Genomic DNA, 25,210 nt, shown 5'->3' with positions numbered 1-25,210 from the left:
TGATTCCAAGCAATTCCTAGGGCTTAGCTAGATTGTACTTGGTTCTAAACAACAAAAGCTACATTAAAACACACACACACACACACACACACACACACACATACATATGCACACACACACACACAAAGTTAATATCTTATAACTGTTAAATTTGAATTAAAGTAGACCTATTACCCATTCCACAACTTATGTGTAAGCCTGCAAAATCCTGGAAGAGAAAAAAACAAACCTTTAGAGATAGTTCGGTCAATCCTAGGGATATGCAAAGTCATTTAACTGTCTACATTGTGAGTGCTGAAGGTTAATGGTTGCAGACCAATGGAATGTTAGCACCGTCTAGTGCTACACGTGAGTAGTAATGTATGGAAGACACAGAAATTAAAACATTTTGTTCTACACGCTCTGAAGGGATGTAACAATGATGAAGTGGTTGTATTAGATGACAAAGCAGGGCTTCTTACAACTTTTAAAATAAAATTGTACCTAATACCCTTGCAAACTGTTTAACATAATCCTTCCAATTCTTGTACTGATGCAGGAAGCTAACATACTTTTGACACTCCAGTTATTCTTATCATCTAATGGCAGCATTTGGTACGATGGACATTTTAACTTTCAAGAGAAAATGCTGATTGCCTTGAAAGCAAAGACTTACCTGTCTTGTTTTCTCTGACCTCAATAATATAAACATTTATGTCAGGGTGGAACTTGGTCCCTGCTGGAGGTGTTGAAGTAGACAACTCTTGAGTTTTGGAGGTTGTTTTTCTTTCCACAACTGATGGTCTTGTTGGCTGTGTTACAGGAGGTTTTGAGGTCATGTGATCAATATCAGATTCTGTTTTCATGGCTACGATATCAATGAGAGTTGTCACAGGGTGCTGTGTTACAGATTCTCCAGGAACTATGTCACCTGTTGTTTTCTCACTGGACTCTTCCTCAAAGACACGTTGTTCCTCAGTGAATGATGAAGACGGACTCAAGGGTGACGTTCTGTGAAGGCTGTTGATGGCAGTAAAGACACTGATATCACTTGGAGCTGTTGGAAATTTTGGGAGCTCGGTGGCTCTGGGTTCAAATAACCCTGAGCCTAAATCTGTATAATCTAAGGATTCCTTTTTTCCTTCCTCAGTAGTTTCTTCCATAAGCTGTGTGACATGAGTCTGGAAAGGCCTCAAAGTTGATGCAAATTCTGTTGGACTACTACCTTCTGCTTCATAAATTACTTCTGGCTCTGTACTTGAAACCACTGTTGGCCTAATGGTTGACATCAGTGTTACCATTGTATCCATTTCCACTTCCTGGTCTGTTATTGCACCAGGTGGATAAGATGTGCCAACTGGAGTTGTTGCTAAACTTGGGACTCTTTCAGAAACTGTCATCAATTTGTCTTCAGAGAGAGTATATGTTGACCCCTCCCCCTCTTCAAATGCTGTTGTCTCCTTGGCCATAACTGCAGTAGAACTGAAAGTAGGAAATGGGCTCCCTGGAGTTTGTGGTTCTTCCTGGGTTTCTCCCTGTGAAACTCCTGTTGTTCTCAAAGTTCCCGGAGACATGGTTGCTTCTAGAGGAGTCTGTTCAAGGATATCTTGATCAGATTTCCCTAGAATCTCGCCGTCTAGTGGAACAGAAGTTTCCAATACACTCCATTCTGTCTTGGGAATTATAGAAAGAGGACTAGTATGGGATATGTCTACATAAGTAGTGGGCTCCTGCGTGCTACTATAATTAACAAATGCCAATTCTTCCACATCAGAGGTGTGGACAAATGGGGGGCCAGTAAATAGTGGCTTGGAGGCTTCTGTATCTTCACCCAAAGCACTCCCTTCCACAGTTGCATTGATGACCTGGTCTTCTGTGCTTGTGGTGGGCAGAAACCTGTCTCCAGTTGTAGGCTCTCCTGAAGCTGACTTTTCTGCACTGCCAATTGATGTAGATGTATGAAAGGTGACTGTCAATTCTCCAGATGCTAAATCTTCAGAAACCTTTTCTAATGGTTTTTGAGTACCATCTGGAAAAAGAGTGTATTCATCTCCTCCATCTGTGAAACTCGGGATTTCTTTATCTTTTCCATTTATTCCTATAGTACTAAGTGGGACAGGAGGCAATTTTGTAAAGCCTGCATGTTCTGTTGAGGGTAAAGGCTTTGAAGTTGAATTATCTTCATCCCCTGGCCATTTTGATACTGTGACCACTTCCACATTTAAAGTACTGTGGGTCAAATGAACTCTTGTAACATCTTTGTCAGACTTTGTAACATCTGTTTCGAATCTAGTCAGGATTGTCATTTCTTCCACATCTCTTGCTTCTGTTGGCTTCACAGTTAACTTCTCAATTGGCAATGCTGGGGAAACAGATTCTGTCCTTTCCATTGAGGACTCTGAGGAAGATGTAGAGAGAGGCATTCCAGAGAAGACTTCTTCTGTTTTACCTATAAATGGATCTTTGGTGACCTTTTCTGGTATTTCATCAACTGTGTAAGGATCTTTTTTCAACTCTGGTCTTGGTGTTTCTGTCCTCTCTCTTCCTTGTGTCACATCTGTTTGTAATGATGGATAAATAACTGTGGATATTCCCTCTACTGATGTTGTGTCACCAGAATATGGAAGTAATTCTACTTCTGTAAGATGCTGTGATGGGAAGGTGGTTTTAGGCTGTGATTGACCAAACTCATCTTCAGTCACCTTACCATTAGTTTTGGGTTCTTTCTCTTTATCTATCAGTGATCTATCTGTGCCAAGCATGGTTATTGTTGATGATGAAATGGACTCTAAGTCCCCTAGCTGTGAGTAGGTAGTGTCTTCTGATGTTTTTGATACTGTGATGACTTCAGGGATTTGGCTAAAGACCCGAGTGCTCTGATCAGATCTAACTGTCAGTGTTCTGTCTTCTCTATCATCTTCTCTCAAGGTGAATTCATAGTGACTTGTGGTTGCCAATTCAGGACTGGCGCTTACTGTTGGCATTTCAGTCGTGTGTTCCAGGGTCACTTCTGTGGATTCATACAGTGTTTTGGTTTCTGGCAATTCCTTGAGAGAAATGTGATTTGTGATTTCCATGGATGTTACTAAGGGGCCCACTTCTATTTGTTCAATCTGTGTAACTGATTCATGTGTTTGCGTATCCTCTGTGATTCCAGCCTGTGAGCCAGTAGCATGTTGGGAGATGACAGTTGTACTTCGGAGTTCCTCCTCCTTAATTTCAGATATGTCTGGAATTCCAAGTGGCCCTGACCCAGAAGCCAAGTCGTCATTCAGATCCCGAGAGTTAATGGTATTCCCAGTAGTTGTGGGTGATTCCGTGGCTAATCTGTCTGTGATAGCCTGAGAATAGACTATAGATTTCTGTTCAGAATTGACTATATTTCCTGCAGGAGGGAAGTGTGTGGTAAAAATAGGTAATTCGGTGGCTAATGGAATGACTGGTGTAGCTCTGTCAGGTACCATGTGTGGTTCTTTGGATAAACTGGGTGATGAAGTTTCTGCGAGGATATTCATTTCGATGGTAGTTGCCTCTGATATATTCTGTTTAGCTAGAAAGATAATTTCAAAGAGTTAATTAGACAAGTTATTTATAAGGGGTTGCACGACCAGTGAGTGCTTAAGTGTGGCTCTGTATTTTTAATTGGACCCAAGTGATCTGTGATATGAAGAAGTCTAAAACCTAAACTCGAATTAACAAAAAGGAAGATAATTGATCAAGTCAATTAACAACTTGTAAGTTGTTTTGTATTGTTAAGTGTTATATTTGATTGTGTAAATAATTGCTTTCACAAAAAATGAACATTATATATTTTAAGATAAGCAAATACCAAAAAGTTATTAATGCCGAATTTTCATAGATGGTTCTCTGTAATGAGCTACAGTAATGAGAAGGAGAACTTGACTTGTTATATGGAGACTAAGAGCCCCTGCTCCTAGTTTCTTCAAATATTGCCTTCTTTTCAAGCTGTATGGTGTCTCAGGGGAGAGAGAGTGTTTCAGACTGCAAAACAACAAAAAGCCACATCAAATGGAACCAAGTTACACACAAATCATGACACTGTCCATAATGGGTAGATTTTCACATACAGGATATTAAACTTGTAATACCCATTCTTCATTTGTTTCCAGGTGTTGGACATTTGTCTTCATCTTTCTTTCAACTCTGTCGACTTGGTGACACCAGATTACATGTTTGGCAGAGGCTGGTTGGCATTCGAGGTAGTTCTACTGTTTGCTGAGTATCTACACACTGTGGGTTATTCCAGGTCTTTGTTTCAGTCTTTAGCATGAAACACAAGTGCATAGGAAATAAAGCAACTACATGATAGGTTTTCAGCCTATTACTATGAGCCTTGATCACCAGGGAGTGAAAGTAGCCTTGTCATTGTAAAATGTTACATGACAGTGACTCCACATTTATGGAGATTGGCTAGCTTATGGAAATTTAAGTTGTATAGGAAAGTGACAATGTTATAGGCAGAAGACCCTCTCCACACAGAGCATATGAAACAGTTTGGCATACAAAGATCGTATTTCTTAAAAGAATCAGTGCCTTCTAAAAACCAAAAATCAGTTGCTATTGACTATACAAGGAAAGGTCCTGAGAAAACACACAGCTACCATCTTGCTACATGGTGTATGTGTAACATCCTTATTTCAGTATTGCTCATCCTCTTTACTAGAAATGGTTACATCACTAGACTTTAAAAACTTTGTATCTTAGCCGGGTGTGGTGGCGCACGCCTTTAATCCCAGCACTCGGGAGGCAGAGGCAGGCGGATTTCTGAGTTCGAGGCCAGCCTGGTCTACAAAGTGAGTTCCAGGACAGCCAGGGCTATACAGAGAAACCCTGTCTCAAAAAACAAAAAACAAAAAACAAAAACAAAAAAACAAAACAAAACAAAAAAACTTTGTATCTTACCCAAAAAGAATTGTTAATAAACAAAATTGGGTGCCTGTTGGCTTCATCTGTTCTGTCAAAACTTTATGATATAAAGATGTGATTTTATTCTAAATCAGAATATGTCATTATAAGTTCCAATTTGTGTGGAGGAGTTGCTAAAATTTATTATTAGGTGTTGATAATCTAAAAAAAAAATTAAAAGTCCAAAATCATCAGTTGTCTTGTGAAACTGTGCCCATTTATGCTGTGTTATTACTATAACACTACTTCTTTACAAATCCATCACATCACTACTTGTTATTTTATATTTAAAAAGAAATTTTCGCTGGGCAGCGGTGGCACACGCCTTTAATCCCAGCACTTGGGAGGCGGAGGCAGAGGCAGGCGGATTTCTGAGTTCAAGGCCAGCCTGGTCTACAGAGTTCCAGGACAGCCAGGGCTACACAGAGAAACTCTGTCTTGAAAAACCAAACCAAAACAGAAAAACAAAACAAAACAAAAAACAACAAAATGACAAAAAACCCAAAACAAACAGACAAACAGACAAACAAAAAACAAAAACAAAAAAGAACTTTTCCAAAAAGAATACCATGACCTTGAAAAGTGTGTTAAATGTTTTTTTCTCCTCTTACAAAAAACAATACAAAACAAAACCAAAAAACAAATAAGCAAAAAAAACAAAACAAAACAAAACAAAAATACAGTCTGCTTCTGCATTTATTTCCTGGAACAAATATTGGTCAAGTTTGATTGACATGAACAACTTAAAGATATGAAATGTGTCTGACTATTTTTCTTTAGTTCAATTCTCTATCCTCTGAAATTCCATCACTGTTAGCTCACTTAACTTCCAGATCTCATGTTTGTCTTATAACTGCATTCTTTAAGGAAACAGTAAAATTATATATGGAGAAAGTTTCCATGGAAACATAATACAAACACTTAGACACCTTTATATAAGAGAAAATATAATCATATTATTATTAATAACAACAGAATGGTAATTTTATTTTTTCCCCTTTGAGCATTTTTCATGGCTGATGAAATTAACTCAGAAAAAGGCGACATTGCATTGGAGCAAAGTGACAGCCTGTGGATCAGGTCCTCCTGCTCAACTTAACAACTCTCTATAATTCCATGAAAATATTTTTACAGTGTTTTAAAAGTGGACTCATATTTTTAAAAATTAAATAAGCACATGTCATTGTCAATTATGACTCTGACTTTCTGTTGCTCTCCTCTAGCCTGTTGCATGGTAAGTTGATAGCAGCAAGTCTCGGGGAGAAATGTCTTACAAAGCCAGGATTTATGTGACTTTATTTTCAGGGGGAAAAGAAGGGTTTAATAATTTTAGAGCTCTGTTTAAGAAAGTCTGCTTACAATTAAGTTAATTAATTCTATGACTTGGAATGGAAAACCTCAGACTTCCTTTTGGGGTTGGGTGGCTTTTTCGTCAACCTAACAGCTGATTTCCATCAAAACTCAGTGTATCTGATAATATGTGCCATTTGTTTGAGCCATTCCGAAAAAGGAAATGATGTTTTTAAAACACCATCTACAAATAAATGTCCTAAGAATGAATAAATTCCATGGCATTATTCTAATGATGATTAGTATAAGGAGGAGAATACAATTCTATGTCATTATAAAAGCGCCCTCCCTTAGTTTTAGTCACATTGGACACTCGGATTTTGGAATTTTTTTTTCTCAATGCTATTATTGAGGAAGCCAACAAAAATCAGCATGCTTCCTTTCCCACAAAGACTCACTCCCAATCTTTGCAGCTGTCTGCCATACAGATGTTTTGCATCAACATGCTTACAGTGGTTTATATCCTATGGGCTATCCTTGCTGGGCTTCTGTTGTGAGACGTGAGGCAGATTTTCCTAACAAAATATAAAACCTGTATTAGCAGCCTAATGACTGATTTAACTCTTATACTGTTCTGTCTACATTTTGGATACTTGGAGGGTCACATCTGAGGAACCTGTTTCTCTCAGTACAGTGGGGTTAGAATTAGAACTGTCATTTTAAGGTTTGATGAGAGGGTGGATGGTAATTAAGTCCAATTCAGTAAACAGGAAACATTTTAAAATACAAAGTAAGGAAACATTACAGTTTGTGGCTAATGGCTCATAATTGTTTAGGACACAAAAAAGGGTAATGAGGTGATCAGAGATTTGAAGAATAAACTAATTATAAACATGAAAAATAGATACTAAAGTGCATGAAGTGCTGGGAGCCAACTAAGGCTGCTCTAGTTCCAAACATAATCAGAGGAAGAAGGATGGAGAAACAAGGATTGGAAAACCAGATCAAACAGTAACTAGAAGTCTAGACACATACGTTGTCATCAATGGAATTGTTGCAGTTGGAGAAGATGCAGAGACAACCAAAATCTGTGTTCAGTAAAGATGTAGCTCTTTACTTTGATAAACACATTTAAAAAATAGTTAAAAATAGTTAAGATTCTAATGTTCAAACTTTGATGAAAAAGAAGCTAGGAACAAGGGCTAAATATGAATTTAGGTGTCTCCTGGAGACCCTTAATGACACGTATTATGAAATTTTCAGGTCTTCAATAATTTTTGATTCACTTAATTCTGAATCTATTTCACATGGACTTTTATTTTTATTATTTTTTATTAGATATTTTCTTCATTTACATTTCAAATGCTATCCCCTAAAGTCCACTATACCCTCCCCCTGCCCTGCTCCCCAACCCACCAACTCCCAATTCCTGTCCCTGGCACTGGCATTCCCCTATACTGGGGCATATCACATGGACTTTTAAAGCTTTGAACTGCAATCTTTTATGGAATGTTTTTATTCCTGAGCAATGCTTCCCTTTAAAAAAAAATGAAAAAGTAGGCAGTTTCATCACAGTACTATGGCCACCGAGGTTATTTTTAAGATGCATTTAGTTGCCTCATTTTCAAATTTAATTAACCAGGTAATTCCTATCTGTGCACATTAGCTGATATTGTAAATGTACTATGAACTACCTTTAAAAGGAAGAGGTCATTAGAACAAGATAAGATTTGGAATGTTTCTTCACTGTGTGGCCTAAAAATACACTTTCTATGTTTGACATAGTTAAATGATTTACAGCATGCATTTATCTCTTGCTTTTCAATTTATCAAGACAACTGCACATCACTGACATCACTTTGGGAACTGCAGATGAGGCCATGCTTAGTCAACACTGGACTATGTGGGAAAGCTGGACATCAGTCAAACCATTTGGAAATCATTTTAAGTCTTTATGGATTCACGTATTTAAAGAACCATTGCAAAATGCAATAGAAAGGAAAGGAAGCTGTTGGCTCTGCCACATTCTTAACTTCTTATGTGCTGAATGAACTGGGAATTATATTTTTAAGGAGGGATATAATGAACTAGAATCTTGACTTCAGGTTACACCGGCACAGGATGTATTTTACTCCAAAAGACTATACATTTAAATGACTATAAAAAGAATAAATATAAACCACTTGTGTAAGTTAAATTTAATGTGGTCAATCTTTTAAATCTAAGGACCTTGCTATGCTATGTACCCATATGAACTCATTTACATAGACAACCTAAAGCCTGCCGGGATCAACTCTTTAATAATATTCTCTATGGCTACAGAAAACCTTGGGTTTCCATATGTTATTTAATTTTTTCTGTTGTTAATTTTATACAGCACAGGAAAATTTTATGAAGATAGTCAGGCTAACCACTCTACTCACCCTTACTTTAACTTTTTCTGTCTCATCTCCTTCTCACCATCAACCCAAGCCTGTTCCTTCATTAAGTTAGTAACTTAATGTAAAAGTCATCCTATAAACCAATTTACTTGAATATCACTAATGAGAAATTTGGAATAAATTCTATATGTGTATACATGTATATATGACTATATTTAGGATAAGATTTTTCATTATTATTATTGTCTTTCTGAAAAAAAAAAAAAAAAAAAAAAAAAAAAAAAACTATGGGAGACTTTGTTGTTTCAAGGCCTGAGAAGAAACCTTTCTCTAGGCCGTTTTATGAACAGGCCAGCTTGAATTAAGTTAATACACAACATATGACTATAACCCTCAGAAAACCAAGTGTAAAGTGGAGATTTAGGCAGAGGCAGCCTAGCAGGGAGACGGAAGTCTGTGATATGATACTTTTCCATGCTTCTATTAGCTCATGGGTCCAATATCTTTTCCAACACACTGTTTACATTCATATCTGTCTTTTTCTTGCTGAAAAAAATTCCTGCATACCTCACTTTAGAAACTAATAAATAACAAACTAGTACATTTTCAAGCTATTTTAATTACCCATTGATCTAACAAAAGGAATTAGAAAGCTGGTTTAAAAGGCTTCATGTGTTACATTGGCATTTCATTGTCTGATACTTGATGTCAGACTTAGCCTCTGTTGCTAAAGTATCGAGGCATTTGTTAGCTAACATCTTACCGATCCTAAAGTAAATATTACAATAAAATATTGACCAGTTATTAGTTTAGTTAAGCACTCTAAAACTGTATGTGACTAATATTTTAAAATAATTTAAGAATGTCTAAAATTTATATATATATATGTATGTATGTATATATATATATATATATATATATGTAATGAATGCTACCTAAAATTAATTTTACAAGGCAAATCTAACTGAGCATAGCCAATTCATGACGCATATTGCAAGGAGGCTGTATTGTACTTTAATTAATTCAAAGCAAGATTAATCACCAAAAGGCGCCTATTCTATTACTTGAAACAAAATGAGATATGTGAATCGTATTATTTGATAGTATGATGCATTTTTAGGTAGGAATTGAACACAATCATTATTAATTTCAGCACAGATACTCACCTGCAATGACTTAAGCTTAAATTGTCTCCTTTTTATAATAAGAATCATGTCAAAAATAAAACAGGATTCAAAGGTTTAACTCAGCTGCTATTGTCTTAACATTGTTATATTAAGAGTGAAATTGCATTGAATGGCTTCAATTAATAAGAAATTTCAATTCAGGGTGTGTTCTGTGATTTTTGGAATTCCAGGGTGCAGTTAAGACCCCAATCTGACATTCTCATCCCCCTCCCCCCCAAAAAAATCCCACTTGCCAAACTCCCTACTGTGTTAACCATAATGGTGGTATTAAGTCTGTTTGGGTCACTGCACTGTAGGTTCTCCATGCACTTAGTACAGAATACAGAATCCATCCCGACATCCACTGGAACCTCAGTGGGTATATATTTGCTGCAGCTTTTTAATCTGTATTTTAAAAAGAGATATCAAACACTTACGTTTAAAGCAGTAGGCATCAAATCTGCTATCAGGGAGAGGGAAGCATGTCTGGTTCTCAAAACGATACAGGGTTCTCACCCCAAGTAGACCTCCTCCACACTGGGCCCTGGCCACAGTCACAGGGTGCCGCACGCTGGCATCCGACAGCCAGCCGTAATCACATTGGTCAAAGCCATTTCTCCAAGCTGCATGAAGTTCTCCAACAGTCGCCAGCCTCGCATCCCTGCTTGTACACTCTGCTTCGGCCTCCTCGAAGGTGAACTTACTGGGAGCAGTGACATGGAACACATCGCCTGCAAGAAGAGGAAGAAAAAGGCTTAGGTCGACACCTCATTCTCTCCCAGATTTGATAAATGCTGAGGGAGGACATGTGATACTTTTTACAGTAAGGAGGCAGCTGTGTATGCGGTAGAGCAAACAGCCACACATTTATTTTGAGAAAACTATTATTACCATATAATAAAACTATATACCATGATAGTTTAATTCTCTATAAGTGTTTGTGTATGTATGCGTATGAATGAGTATGTGTGCATGTATACACACACAGATATACATACATGTATATGTACATATACATATGTGTGTGTATATATATATGTATATGTATATGTATATATATATATATATATACCAAAAAGTTGATGGAGCATTCATTTGCTAATAAAGTTTGAAAATCATTTTAGAACAAACAAATCTTCCCAAGTGATTATTCAACATGCTGTGAGAGAATTCTAAAATCAAACAGTAGTTCTCTGACTATTCTTTTCCCACATAATACTACAACCCATACAGATTAATCTTGTTGAGCAAACAACTAGATAAGAAACATCTCTAGGAATTTGATGTGGTAAAGGATAGAAGCAGTAGAAATGAAAGGGTTCTTAGTCTACCTTGTGTCCCTGGCACAGGACTGCCATGACAGGGTTGTGGCCAGTTACAAGGCTGCACAAGGCTGAGTGTTGGAGAGTTGATGTCAGCTCTCACTGAACAGCTTAAGTTCCCAGGCCTCTAAAGGGAGACTCCCTCCCTGCTCAGTTTCTCCTACTTGCTCTATCCAGAAAGGAAGACATGTGTTCTAAGACCTTATGTGTTTCATAAGGTCACCAGGAATGTTAGCAGTTCTAGCCAAGATCGATAGACTGTTAGGCCTGCTAATTAATTAACAAGCAAATTCTGAATGCTTACTATGCTCATTACCAGATCCAGTTAGTAGAGAAGAGTGTTCATTTTAGTTAACATAAAACATCAAAATTCTGGAGAATTAAGTTTGTTAAACTGGCATTGTATTTGGGCAACTAGAATAACAATTTGACAGAATAAATTTCATCCAAATTAAATGATGCTTTTATGATTGAGCATGAATGGCTAAAATCAGAGGAAAGATTACAGACCACCTAGATACATATAACTGGAAGAGGAAGGAGTACAGATGAAATGGAGAAGAAGCTAAAAAGTTATCAGGCCAGTATTACAGAAGCAGGGGTCCTGTTCCATGCTTCAGAGGTGTTCTCTAACGCTGTGATATATCAGACAACAGAGACACAGAATTCTTACAGAGACACAGAATTCTTACAGTGTTGATCTACTGTAGACCCAAGCCAGGTGGAACAAGCCAACTGCTTAAAACAGATGGTACCATTAGTCTAAGTATATGATAGTTTTATGAGAAAAAAGAAAATTATTCATAGGAAAAATGGCCAAAATACACATATCAGCTTTCCTTACTTAAATTCAAAATCTGTACTGGGGAAAGCAAACCAAATCCCTATTAAGAACTGCTAGACAAAAAAGAATGAAAATTACTTCTACCAAGGGTTAAGAAGGGCAGATGGAGGGAGGGAACTGGGTGAGAGAGGATAAGGGGGAGGGGCAGGGGGGAAGGGAAACATGATCAGGTATTGGGAGTGAAGCCCTGAAGGCCAGCAGAATGAATGGACCCTCTAAAACATACCAGAGACCTGGGAGGTGAGGGATTCTCAGGACTCAAAGGGAGGGACCTTAGATGAAATGCCCTACACTGGGGAGAGGGAACTTGTAGAATCCATCTCCAGTAGAAAGATAGGGCATCATGTGGAAGGATGGGGTTACCATCCCACAGTAAATAAATAAATAAATAAATAAATAAATAAATAAATAAAAATAAAAAACCTCTGACCCAGAATTGTTCCTAACTAAAAGAACTGCAGGGACAAATGTGGAGACAAGAGTGAGGGAAAGGAGGTCCAGGGATTGGCCCAAATTGTAATCCACCCCCAGGGGAGGCTCCAAGGCCTGACACTATTACTGATGCTATGGTGTGCTTATAGACAGGAGCCTAGCATGCCTGCTCTCAAGAGGCCCAACAAGCAGCTGAGAGAGTCAGATGCTGAACTTACACCCAACCAATGGACAAAAGTCAGGGACCCTTGTGGTTGAATTAGGGAAAATCTGGAAGAAGCTGAGGAGGGAGGTGACCCTATAGGAAGACCAGCAGTCTCAACAAACCCATACCTGTGAGATTTCTGAGCCATCAACCAGGCAGCATATACTAGCTGATCCAGGGCTCCAACACATACACTGGCCTCAATGAGTGAAGACGCACCTAACCCTTGAGAGATTTGAAGCCCCAGGGAATGGGAAGGAATGGTGGGGTGTGTGGGGTGTGTGGGGTGTGTGGGGACATCCTCTTGGATATGAGGGAGGAGAAATGGGATGAAGAACTGTTGGAGGGCAGAACAGGAAGGGAGTAATGACTAGACTATAATCTCAAAACCCCAAATGCACACAAACAAATAAACAACAACAACAACAACAAAAACTACCTTCCCTCTCCCTGTTCCTACAATGTGAACAGGTACCCTATAAGGTTTATAAGCACCAAGGTCACTGCCAGTTACACAGTGTGCATTCAGTGACACATGTTCAATAAATGGCATCTCTAGTTCTTGTCTTAAAAAAGCATTTTGTTTTTGTTTCTGTTTTTTTTTTCATGTCCTTAAGCAACACACTAAGTAAAATTACTCTGTTGGTACCAGGAACAGTCACTGCATATATCTATAGACTTGGCACAATGCAATGTGGAAAAGACTAGAGGGAGATGTCAGCTTGAGCAGCCTCACTGACCTCAGCATCACACCTGGTTCAGACCTGAAATGGATGCATGTGGAGAGAGGAGGACATGCCTGTATCTCTCCCTCAAAGGTAGAATGTATGCGTTTGGTATTCCAGGTGACATTGCTCTGGGCATCTTAGCTTCGGGCCCTGCTAAATACTCTGTTCTGAAGCAAAGCTACTATTCCGTCTGACTAACAAGAGAGATCTGCCAGCCAGAGTGAGGCAAAGATTCTTCCTCATTAAGGAAAACTCTGATTCCAGAGACAAAAGCCAGAGCAAACTGCTAATGAGAAACAATGGCCCCAGGAGAATCGTCACCCAGCTTTTAAGGGCAAATATAGCTGGGTATTAAAATGAATAAAGATTTCCTTATTGCCATTGGTTATAAAGGGGAATGTGGTTTTTATTCACCAACAAAGTTTAGTTACTTACTAAATTTTTCATGTAAGTAGTATCATCAGTGATATAACTCACATGGAGGATACAACTTCCCTTCACATCTGTAAGACCCATAGAAGAGCAGTTTTATTAGTTGAACTTCTATGATTCCCAAGACTGCTTAATTTCAAATTCATTCATATGTAAGGACCTTTTTAACCTTGCAAAGGTTTACTTTCATTTACTAATGTGTTATATTTATTTTGTTTTCATTTATTTGTAGGTATATGTGTCTCTCTGTGTATATTCATGTGCATTCCAGTTCCCTTGACCTCCAGTACTAGCTATCATACTCCCTACAGCTGGAGATACAATTTGCTATGAGGTAGATAATGTGAGTTCTGGGAACCAATCTGGACCTCTGAAAGAATAGCAAGTGTTCTTAACTACTAAGCTATCTATCTCTTCAGCCCCCAATATTGTGAATACTTAAACACATTGGAAAACAATCACCACTGGATATCATGCCACTTGGATAAAAATGGAATAGTTTACTAGATTGATCGAACTTATTTTAAGGTAAGGATAGAAAAAAATCATTCATAAAGATAATATGTAGTAACCCACTCTCTGTGGTGCAATTGCTATTTTGGAATAATAAGAAAATGGAAAGAAAAAAATATTTACATTAACTCTACTCCAAAATCAATGATGTAAGCCTTCCTCCATCATAATACCTTAGCCTAAACATCACTCTTGTCCGTATCCCCTAACAATATAACAAATCCTTTACCACATAACTATATAATTGTTTTTAATCACCTCTTATTGTTTGACAAGAACCCCACTGTAAAGTTTTAGCAGCTGGCCTCATAAAAACAGAGATGTGGATTTTTTAAAGGTTTATACATACACATTCATATGAATGCACACATAAAATATAATGCAGAACAGAGGATTTTACTTGCAAGATAATTTGCCTATTTGGATAGAAAACATATAAATAGTATCCTATGTCATATCATCACAGGTTTTCAAGATAATTGCTTCAAGCTTTAGCTTACTCCTCAAATAAGTAAAGTTGTCGACCTCTCCAGAGATGGTCTACAACAGTGGTTTTCAAACTGTGGGTCATGCCCCAATTCAAGGTCAAACGCTTTGATGGGGGTCTCATATCAGATATCTTGCATGTCAGATAACGCCATATGATTAATAACTGTACCAAAGTTACAGTTACAAAGTAGCAATGAAAATAATTTTATGGTTATGGGTCACCACAACATGAGGAACTGTATTAAAGGGTCACAACAGTAGGATGGTTAAAAAACAAAAGAAAACAAAACAACAACAAAAAAAAAAACCACTAGTCTAGAAAACCAGGCAATGATGGTTCAAGCTTTTAATCTTAGAACTCAGAAGGCAGGGACAAGGGCTGAGGCAGGCAAATGTCTGTGATTTCAAGGTCAGCCTCATCTACAGAATGAGTTCCAGAACAGCCAGGGCTACACAAAGGAACCCTGTCCCCAAGGAAAAAAAAGAAAGGAGGGAAGGAAAAAAAGTAGGAAGGGAGGGAGGAGGGAGGGAGGGAGGGAGGAAGGAAGGAAGGAAGGAAGGAAGGAAGGAAGGAAGGAAGGAAGGAAGGAAGGAAAGTACTTGTAGGCATTTTTGTTTATATTTTCATAACTGGTGACAATGTACAAACTAGAACTTTCTTAGTGATAGGCCTTAGCATCATCATAAATATTAAGGAGAATTGCTTTAGTTTGACCAGTAGCTACTGCAAGCCTCCCTTGAAAGCAGATCACGCCTGCTTTCTCCATGCTTCTGAGTGTCTGATGAAAAAGATACTCCTTGGCAGCCTGGGAAGTGACACATGGAGAAACACAGCAATGAGGAAACACATTAAAGCATGAAAGATGATCCACGGTGTCCAAACACTAAAACTTCCTCCCAGGAGACCCACAGCAGAACTGTGAAAAAGCCAAAGTTCAGAGCAAGCCTGGGACACTCAAGCTGATTACGGCTCTCAGTGGTCAAAGCTGAGGCATTCTGGCTTTCCTAAAACAGGGAATTTGCAGGGTGGGTGGCATCAGATGTTGTTTCCTTTGTTCACATGTGCTCATAGTCCTGAACTATGGAGTGTGAATATCAGTTCAGAAAACTAGCAAAATCCACACTCTTTTTTTTAGTTTCACTATGATACACACACACACACACACATATAATTATACGTAATATAATGTGTACATGTACACCATATATACAAATATGTGTATATACATATATATCCTTGTTATTTAGGTGAAATTACATGTGAGCAGGTTATCAATAACTAAAATGAATAATTTGAAAATAACCAGAGAAGATGAGTATTTAAGTACCGCATGAATCAAAACCAGTTGCCAAATATGCCAGATCAAAAACTATTAACAGCAATTAAACATAATCATAACTTCAAAGTACTAACCTAAAAATTTTCAAAGGATTTCTCCTTTTACTGTTTCTCTATCATATTTTGACTAAAATACATGTATACACACAAATATACAATTCCAAGTTAAAAATTAGTATTCATTATCCTCTGAGTCATAAATCAATTTCTAATCATGTCTAATATAACCTCTCACATACACTGCTTTCTAACTCCTTAAAGGGCCACTATTTATACATGCTACTACCATGTGTCAGTTCCCTAAGACTGGGTCTTATAACCTATAAAAAAGTCAGTCTTTGTAAACAATGACAGGAAGGTTCTGTACTGTCAGAAAAGCATTCCTAGTGCTCAAACCAGGGCCAGCATTAGTCTGCCAGTGTTTCTCCTTTGGGAGTAGAACCACTAGAAAGGTACATATGTGCTTTCTAAATTTCTCACTTGTACTAAGCTGCAGGTGATTATACATACATATACATATATATATTGCATGATATATGAAATTGTATCAATGATTATATTGTAAAATTGTGAAATCACCATATCAATTGATTTCTGCACATTTTAAGCAGATAATTAGAAAAAGAAAAAATTTTTTAAATCTGCATTCAAATCAAAAATACAATATTAAGAATAAGTTAAAGAAAAGAACTGTGAATTCTATACTCTGAAAGCTAAAAGAATTCTTGTATGAAGTCAAATATTAAAAAAAAAAAACCTGAAAAACATCCTGTATGTTCATGGACCATTAGACTTACAATTGTTATAATGGCAATATACTCCCACTTGATCTGGAGATTTAGTAAAATCTCTACTGTATCGTAACTCCCTTGTAGAAACTGGCAAGCTGATTCTAAAATTAATTTAGGAACTCAAGACACTCATAATAGCTAGCTTTGAAGATATGGGCACAGGGGGAAAATTCCTGAATAGAACAGCAATGGCTTGTGCTGTAAGATCGAGAATTGACAAATGGGACCTCATGAAACTGCAAAGCTTCTGCAAGGCAAAAGACACCATCAATAAGACAAAAAGACCACCAACAGATTGGGAAAGTATCTTTACCTATCCTAAATCAGATAGGGGACAAATATCCAATATATATAAAGAACTGAAGAAGGTGGACTCCATAAAATCAAATAACCCCATTAAAAAATGGGGCTCAGAACTGAACAAACAATTCTCACCTGAGGAATACCTAATGGCAGAGAAGCACTTGAAAAAATGTTTAACATCCTTAATCATCAGGGAAATGCAAATCAAAACAACCCTGAGATTCCACCTCACACCAGTCAGAATGGCTAAGATCAAAAATTCAGGTGACAGCAGATGCTGGCGAGGATGTGGAGAAAGAGGAACACTCCTCCATTGTTGGTGGGATTGCAAGCTTGTACAACCACTCTGGAAATCAGTCTGGCGGTTCCTTAGAAATTTGGACATATTACTACCGGAGGATCCAGCAATACCTCTCCTGGGCATATATCCAGAAGATGTCCCAACCGGTAAGAAGGACACATGCTCCACTATGTTCATAGAGCCTTATTTATAATAAGAAGCTGGAAAGAACCCAGATGCCCCTCAACAGAGGAATGGATACAGAAAATGTGGTACATTTACACAATGGAGTACTACTCAGCTATTAAAAAGAATGAACTTATGAAATTCCTAGGCAAATGGATGGACCTGGAGGGCATCATCCTGAGTGAGGTAGCACAATCACAAAGGAACTCACACAATATGTACTCACTGATAAGTGGATATTAGCCCAAAACTTAGGATACCCAAGATATAAGATACAATTTGCTAAATGCATGAAACTCAAGAGGAATGAAGACCAAAGTGTAGACACTGTGCCCCTTCTTAGAATTGGGAACAAAACACCCATGGAAGGAGTTACAGAGACAAAGTTTGGAGCTGTGACGAAATGATGGACCATCTAGAGACTGCCATATCCAGGGATCCATCCCATAATCAGCTTCCAAACACTGACATCATTGTATACACTAGCAAGATTTTGCTGAAAGGACCCAGATATAGCTGTCTCTTGTGAGACTATGACGGGGCCTAACAAACATAGAAGTGGATGCTCACAGTCAGCTATTGGATGGATCACAGGGCTCCCAATGGAGGAGCTAGAGAAAGTACCCAAGGAGCTAAAGGGATCTGCAACCCTATAGGTGGAACAACATTATGAACTAACCAGTACCCCGGAGCTCTTGACTCTAGCTGCATATGTATCAAAAGATGGCCGAGTTGGACATCACTGGAAAGAGGCCCACTGGACACACAAACTTTATATGCCCCAGTACAGGGGAATGCCAGGGCCAAAAAAATGGGAATGCGTGGGTAGGGAAGTGGGGGGAGGGTATGGGGGACTTTTGGGATAGCATTGGAAATGTAATTGAGGAAAATACGTAAAAAAAAAAATTAAAATTAAAAAAAAAGAAATGAAAAAAAAGGACTCACATGTTCTAATTTCAAACTTTACTACAATGCTTTAGCAAAAATGGCAATATTGTATTGTAAGCCAATCATTTAAGAATACATCTATAATAACCTCACCTTGGAGGTAGAGATAAGAAGATAGGGAGTTCAGGGCCAGCCTTGGCTATATAGAACTTTTGTGACTACCCTTTGGTATATGAAAATCTGTCTCAAAACTCACAACAGAAAAAAAAAAGACAATATACCAGTGCTATAAGGATGGGCACAGAGATCAATGTGATAGAATTTAGAGTGCAAAACTAAATATGTGTCTGGGCGACTTACTTTCAAGAAGGTGGAAAACCCATTAAGTGAGGGAAAAAAGAATAGGCCATGTGAGAAATTCTGCTGGGGTAAGAGAATGATGATTTTGAACCTATATGAGATGTGTGTGTGTGTGTGTGTGTGCGTGCGTGTATTAATCAAAGTAAAGGTGAGAGAAATAAAAGTCATGAAATTGTTCTGGCCATAATGGAGCACACCTTTATTCTCAGTATTTGGAATGGGCATAAGCAGGTGTATCTGTGTGAGCTTCAAGATAGCCAGGCCTGTTACACAAAGAAACCGTGTCTCAAAAAACTAGGGTGTAGCGGGGGAGTTATGAAATTCCCTGAATGGAAAGATTTTATGACTGGATCTCTGGCAATATTTTCTTAGTGTTAACAGCAAAAGAAAAACAATAAATAAACTAGATTTGGTTGATGAACTGGATTAGGTTAACATTTAAAACTTCTTTTTTGTTGTTGGGTTTTTTTGTTGGTTTTTTTGTTTGTTTGTTTTATTGTTTGTTTGTTTGTTTCGAGACAGGGTTTCTCCGTATAGCCCTGACTGTCCTGGAACTCACTTTGTAGACCAGGCTGGCCTGGAACTCAGAAATCCGCCTGCCTCTGCCTCCCAAGTGCTGAGATCAAAGGCGTGTGCCCAAGTTCAAATGATCCTATTAGGAGTTTGAGGAGTTTCCCTCAAAGACTACGGAAAATACTTTCAAGAAATATATAAAGCAATGGTCAAAAATTTAAAGAGATAGAAAAAAGATAAAGTTTAAAGAAAATCTATAGAGTTTCTTTCATGCAGTTCTTGGTTTTTTATTATATGTGTTCATGCCTACAACAATCCTTTGATGTTTGTCAAAATAAAAATAGTAAAAACAGAAACTGAGAGCTTAGAGCATTTTTTTCAGAAATAAGACTGGACATGGTATTTGAAGAAAAGAAATCAAAAAAGTAAATACAAACTATACGAAACTAACTCTAAATAAAGCAAAACTTTCTGTCAAGAAACTCCAGTGTGAGCCAGAAAAGCCAACCAAGAAATTCTGGAAATATGTTTGTTGAATACTAGCAACAGAGAATATTGGTAAGATGGGCTGGGTGTGGGGTTCTCTGGATGAGCAGAGCACCATCTCAGAGAACAAGGTCCCTAAGGGCCAGAATGTGACCTAGCTCATGTAAAGGCAGGGCTATATAGAAAACACAGGCCAAGAGCAAATAGGACACAGGTCTCCACAGTTAGAGGGGAAGAAACTCTAAGCCAATCAGACAAGTCAACCACGAAAGAAGCTTATCTGACCTCATCAGTCATACTCCTATTCATCTACACAGAAAATAAAATGTCTTTAAAAAGACAACTATTTTCTGACGGCTGCTTGCTACCATATCTAAAAAATAATCTAGTTCTATTTAAAATTGATTAATTGTTTTTTTTAAGTTTGGGGTATTTTTAGCTGAAATATTTACATTATGCTCGTCACAGCTTGCTCCCACCAATCTCATCTGGGAATTATTTTTTACCATAACAGCAGCTAAGCACAAAAACTTTCTAATGCACTGCCAGCCCTAGCAGAGAAATACATTACAGAGCACCTTCACTGAGACTTAAACCTTCAAATGGTAGGACTGTGGCTGTATGTCTGTGTGTCCATGACTCTGGAGCAGTAGAGGCCAGAATGTTTCTGAATGCTGTCTGTGATTTGGACTGACAATGGCTAGCACCATTTCCCAAACAAATTAGGAGAGATAGTATAAAACTATGCATTTGCAACAGCAGTATCTTTTAATCATTCAATAATGTCCCAGCATGCAGTTAATCACATTCAAACTGATCCGGTCTTCATGTTGCCCTGGTTCTAGTAGCAACTCCTGTCCCTCAAAGGGCCATGACTCAAGCTGACTTGAGCACTGCACTCTTACCCCCTCAGCTCAAGTCTATTTCTAAGAACTCTCTAGGGATGAAGTGTTTTAGTTTCCAAACTTTTTCAACACTTAACAATCTTCCTTGCTGGAAAACATCGCCTCCTATAGTACCTAATACACAAAGGAATGGTTCAAAATGTTTGTCTCCTCAGACTGCAGTGTGAATGAAGACCCTCTCTCTCATTCCCATAAGCTACACAAAAGCTGTGATTTACCAATCACTGTGTGCCATACAATGTACTAAATGCTACACATATCTTCTCCTTTAATTTCCATACCATCCTTCAAAAGTAAATTCTCTAATTGTTTTAAATTTCCTAACAGAAATAACTATTTACAGCTTAAGGATACAAAATTGACCCAGGGTCTGTTAAGTAATAAATGCCAGAATGGATCTTCATGAAGGTGCTTCTTTTGAAATAATGTTTTATTAGTTCTTTAAACTTGTATACAATGTAATTTTTTCTGCATCCACTCCATCCTGTGTCTTCCCATATCTAACCCCATAGAGGGCAGTTTGAATTATCCAGCTACTGTTGGGAGTAGCCTTACCCTGACTCTCCCTCTCAAAACAGGTACCAATGCCGATAGTGCCTCTTCATGCCCACTTTCCCTTCCACATTGGTATTTCTCTAAAGGTGCTTTATCTATTGATCTTATTATTTTAAGAGTCTCACTATGGAGTTTATGATTTAGACCAGACAGGTAGTACTCACAGAGATCTTCCTGCCTTTGCCTCCAAGTACTGAGATTAAAGGAATTTTAAGAATAATGTCACTATAATATGACATTCTAAATCAAGATATGTAATATCTGTCATGATAAATAACTAAATTCATGTAAAAATTTGTGTCAGGATCTCCAATTCTAACTACCCCCCCATCTCTCATACATTTGTCTTCCTTGACTACAATGAAATATAGGTGGAAATTCTTAGATCCACGAATGTAGCAACAGACATATTTTAATGAGAATCCCAGCTCACTTTCAAATGACCTTTGTTAGTACAGCAATTAAAAAATGTAATTTTCTGTCATCAACTTTCCACTCCTATTAAGAATAGCAAACCTAAGACCAGCACTGGAGAGGCTAATGCAGAAGGACTGTGAGTTTGAGACCACTCCAGGCTATACAGCCTGACTTTTAAAGGTAAATGGAGGAGGAGGAAGAGGAGGAGAAGGAGGAGGAGGAAGAGGACAAGGAAAAGAGGAGAAGAAGGAGGAGAAAGAGGAGGAGGAGTAAAGGGAGGAGGAAGAGGAGAGGAAGAGGAGGAAGAGGAGGAGAGTGGGAAGAGGAGGAAGAGGAGGGGAAGGGGGAGGAGGAGGAAGAGGAGAAGAAGGGGAAGAGGAGGAGGAGGAAGAGAAGGAGAAGAAGGAGGAGGAGGAAGAGAAGAAGAAGGAGGAGGAGGAGGAAGAGAAGAAGGAGGAGGAGGAGGAGGAAGAGAAGAAGAAGGAGGAGGAGGAGGAGGAGAAGAAGGAGGAGGAGAAGGAGAAGGAGAAGGAGAAGGAGAAGGAGAAGGAGAAGGAGAAGGAGAAGGAGAAGGAGAAAGACAACTAATAAATCCTCCCTCATGGTAAGATTCATACACATATCCAGAGCTACTCTCTGGCAGAATTGATTTTTGAAAGCTGAAGTGATCCTGTGAAAATGGTAAGAGCCAACTCCCAGCTGGTGCAATGTGGCTAAGGGATCCCTGGCAGACTTCTCCATTCAGGCTTTCAAAAATCTATAGTCTTAGAAAGCAGGATTCAGGCAGCCCCTTTAAGGGACACTAAAGACTAAACCAACAGTTGGGTCCCTGAGTACCGGAGCCTGGCTTTCCATCAAGAAGTCTGGCTTAAGGTTTGTGCATGAATGTTCCACATATCATTAGGATTTGATAAAGTTCTCTCCAGTAGATTAGATCTTACGAATACCTTCTAGAAACTACCTCTACATCTGATATAAATTTAGCAACATCCCTGATATATGCATTGTAGTTCTAAGAGATCTTATTCTAAGCTAAAACCATGATACAAATTTTTACCTTATTAAGATTACAATAGGAAATTTATTTACTAGTGACAAACCTTCCAATCAAACATCTCCAACTTAAAAAAAACTGTTATTAAAAACTATTTTAAAGATATTTTAAGGAGTTAAGAAGATGAGAAAGATTCTGTTTTACATGTATCAATAGTAGCTTAGCTAGTATCTCTGTCCACCTTTACCTATATACAAAAACAGGAGCTGTCACCACCTGAATTTCCTACTTAGAAAACACACTTACTGGTATCAGAGACTGTGATAAGAATGATAAAGTATGCTCTGAGGCACATTTAATGAATACATAAGAAAAATGTGGGCTGCTTATATTTCAGCTTCATACCTTATAACCATTCAATGAACAGAGATGGAGAATGAAAACCTGGCCAAGTGGCACACACCTGAGCTCCAGCTTGGTGAGAGGCCAGACAGCAGGGTCTTTTGAGTCCAGGAGTATGATGGTTTCCTAGCCAACACAGCCAGACTCAAAACAACAAAAAACAAACAAATAAAACTACCCAACAAACAACCACAAAATTTTAGTGCTAGAAGGGACAATCTCGTCTATCCTTATTTTACATATAAAACAATGCATGCCAAGTCAAAATTACATGAATGGGTCAATTTAATAATGTATACATCTATTTATGTGGGCTTATAAGGTACCTGTCATAACAAATGAAAACCCATTTCAAAAGTCATAGAAACATCCATTCTGTTTGGAAAACTGACCAAGAATGGAGTCCTTTGAGAATTCCAAGTGCTTGTGAAAAAAAACACCAAGAAAACAAGACAATAGTCTTGGGAACTCAGTTTCTTCGAAAACATGAAATTGTTCTTGGAATGTGTTTTTGTGCTCCTCCCAGGTATAGCAGAGAGGAGTCAGTTACCTTCAGATTTTTCATTACAACTGACTACTGTTATTTGTTAATGTGCCTCTGCAGAAAAAAACATGGAGTGTTTTGTTTTGTTTTGTTTTGTTTTGTTTCTGCATGAGGCTTGGTCTGTCACATGTAGCTTGCCATTGTGGTTGTATACTTTACTCATGTGCTCCTCTTAACCTTCAGAGTATAAATTGTCTGATGCTCTGAATTAAGTTGGCTATTGCATTAGACTTTACTCCATCTCAGTGATAGGCTCCATTCTCCCAGGTCCCACTGCCTCTAGAGTGGTAAGTATCATCACTTCTGCCTTTAATAGTAAAGCTACCTGGAACCTTTTAGATACAGTCAGTTTGAACTCAAATACTCTTTATTCTGGCTGAGAGATAGCACAACAAAAATAAATTAGGCCATAACATCTTACAGAGAAAAGACTTTATGTAAACTGATTTGGAGTTGGTGGGCTGACTCAGTGATTTAGAACACTGGCCGCTCTTCCAGTTCAACCCCCAGCCACCACATGGTAACTCACACTCATCTATCATGGGATCTGATGCCCTCTTCTGGCATGCAGGTGTACATCCAACAGAGCTCTCATACATTAATAAACAAAATATTTAAAAAACATAAATAAACTGGCTTTAATGTCTCTGAAGAGCAGACTAACAACATCAGTATGTGTTTTTGTCATTTTGATTGTGTAGATTGGCTGGATGAATGACTGTTCTGAAAAAAATCCTTGCAACAAAGGAGGCCTTAGATACCCCCTCGTTTGCCAGTTCATCCTGCTTTTTCTTGGTTGGGGGGAAGGGGTGTTTATCTGCACTTGGATTCATAAGGTTTCCCACCACAGGGTTTCTACCTGGCTCTCACGAGAATAGGTGCCACCCTTACAGTTTTCTATTCTGAATGTTCTAAAAGGGCAATACAACTGTGAAGAACCTGCCATTGACTGAGATATTTCTATCCTGCATAACCATTTACATGCCCCTCCTTCTCCTTCCACTGTAATTTTGGCTTATTTTACCACAAGATCATGCAGTCATGAAGGAAAGAAAATGCTGCTGTGTGGAATGTAAATAAGCCCAGGGACCTGTTCTATGAGCTTGCTTATAGCTTTCTTTCAGTTTTTAAAATTCAAATGAAGCTATAGAACAGTGGTTCTCAACACATGGGTCACGACCCCATGGGAGTCGAACAGATCCTTGCACAGTGGTCACCTAAAGATGATCATAAAACACAGATGTTTACATTACAATTCATACCAGTAGCAAAAGTACAGTTATGAGGAAGCAACAAAAATAATTTTATGGCTGGGATTCACCACAACACGGGGAACTATCTTAAAGGGTCAAAGTATGAGGAAGGCTGAGAGCCCTTGCTATAAAATGTCCAATGGCTTACCATCCAGACGATCCACATAACAATACACATCATAGGTTTCCTGGGGAGAGCGGAATCCATAGGTCCGAACCCCTTCCTTCCCCATCATGTCTCCGTAACAGCCCTCTCGGGGAGCCCGTATGGGATATCTGGGGAAGCA

The 25,210-nt window shown here is 38.3% G+C and overlaps 1 protein-coding gene across 3 annotated transcripts in view; it reads right to left on the bottom strand.

The window, feature by feature from the left end:
• Positions 1–25,210, bottom strand: part of Vcan (versican) — a 92,116-nt gene that overhangs the window by 45,928 nt on the left and 20,978 nt on the right. For 2 of the 3 annotated variants that reach the window (XM_021180094.3, XM_021180096.3), the window contains exons 5-6: positions 25,072–25,199; positions 10,180–10,473 (exon numbers count right to left, since the gene is read on the bottom strand). In XM_021180094.3, the coding sequence (XP_021035753.1) occupies positions 10,180–10,473; positions 25,072–25,199 (422 nt within the window). Of the gene's footprint in view, positions 1–655; positions 3,530–10,179; positions 10,474–25,071; positions 25,200–25,210 lie in introns of all 3 variants that reach the window. The other variant, XM_021180093.3, reaches the window with a different exon arrangement.

This window comes from Mus caroli, unplaced genomic scaffold (genome assembly GCF_978045245.1).
Source record: "Mus caroli unplaced genomic scaffold, Mus_caroli_1 scaffold_15, whole genome shotgun sequence".
Taxonomy (NCBI): Eukaryota; Metazoa; Chordata; class Mammalia; order Rodentia; family Muridae; genus Mus; species Mus caroli.
This window is presented reverse-complemented; position numbering and strand designations above follow the sequence as displayed.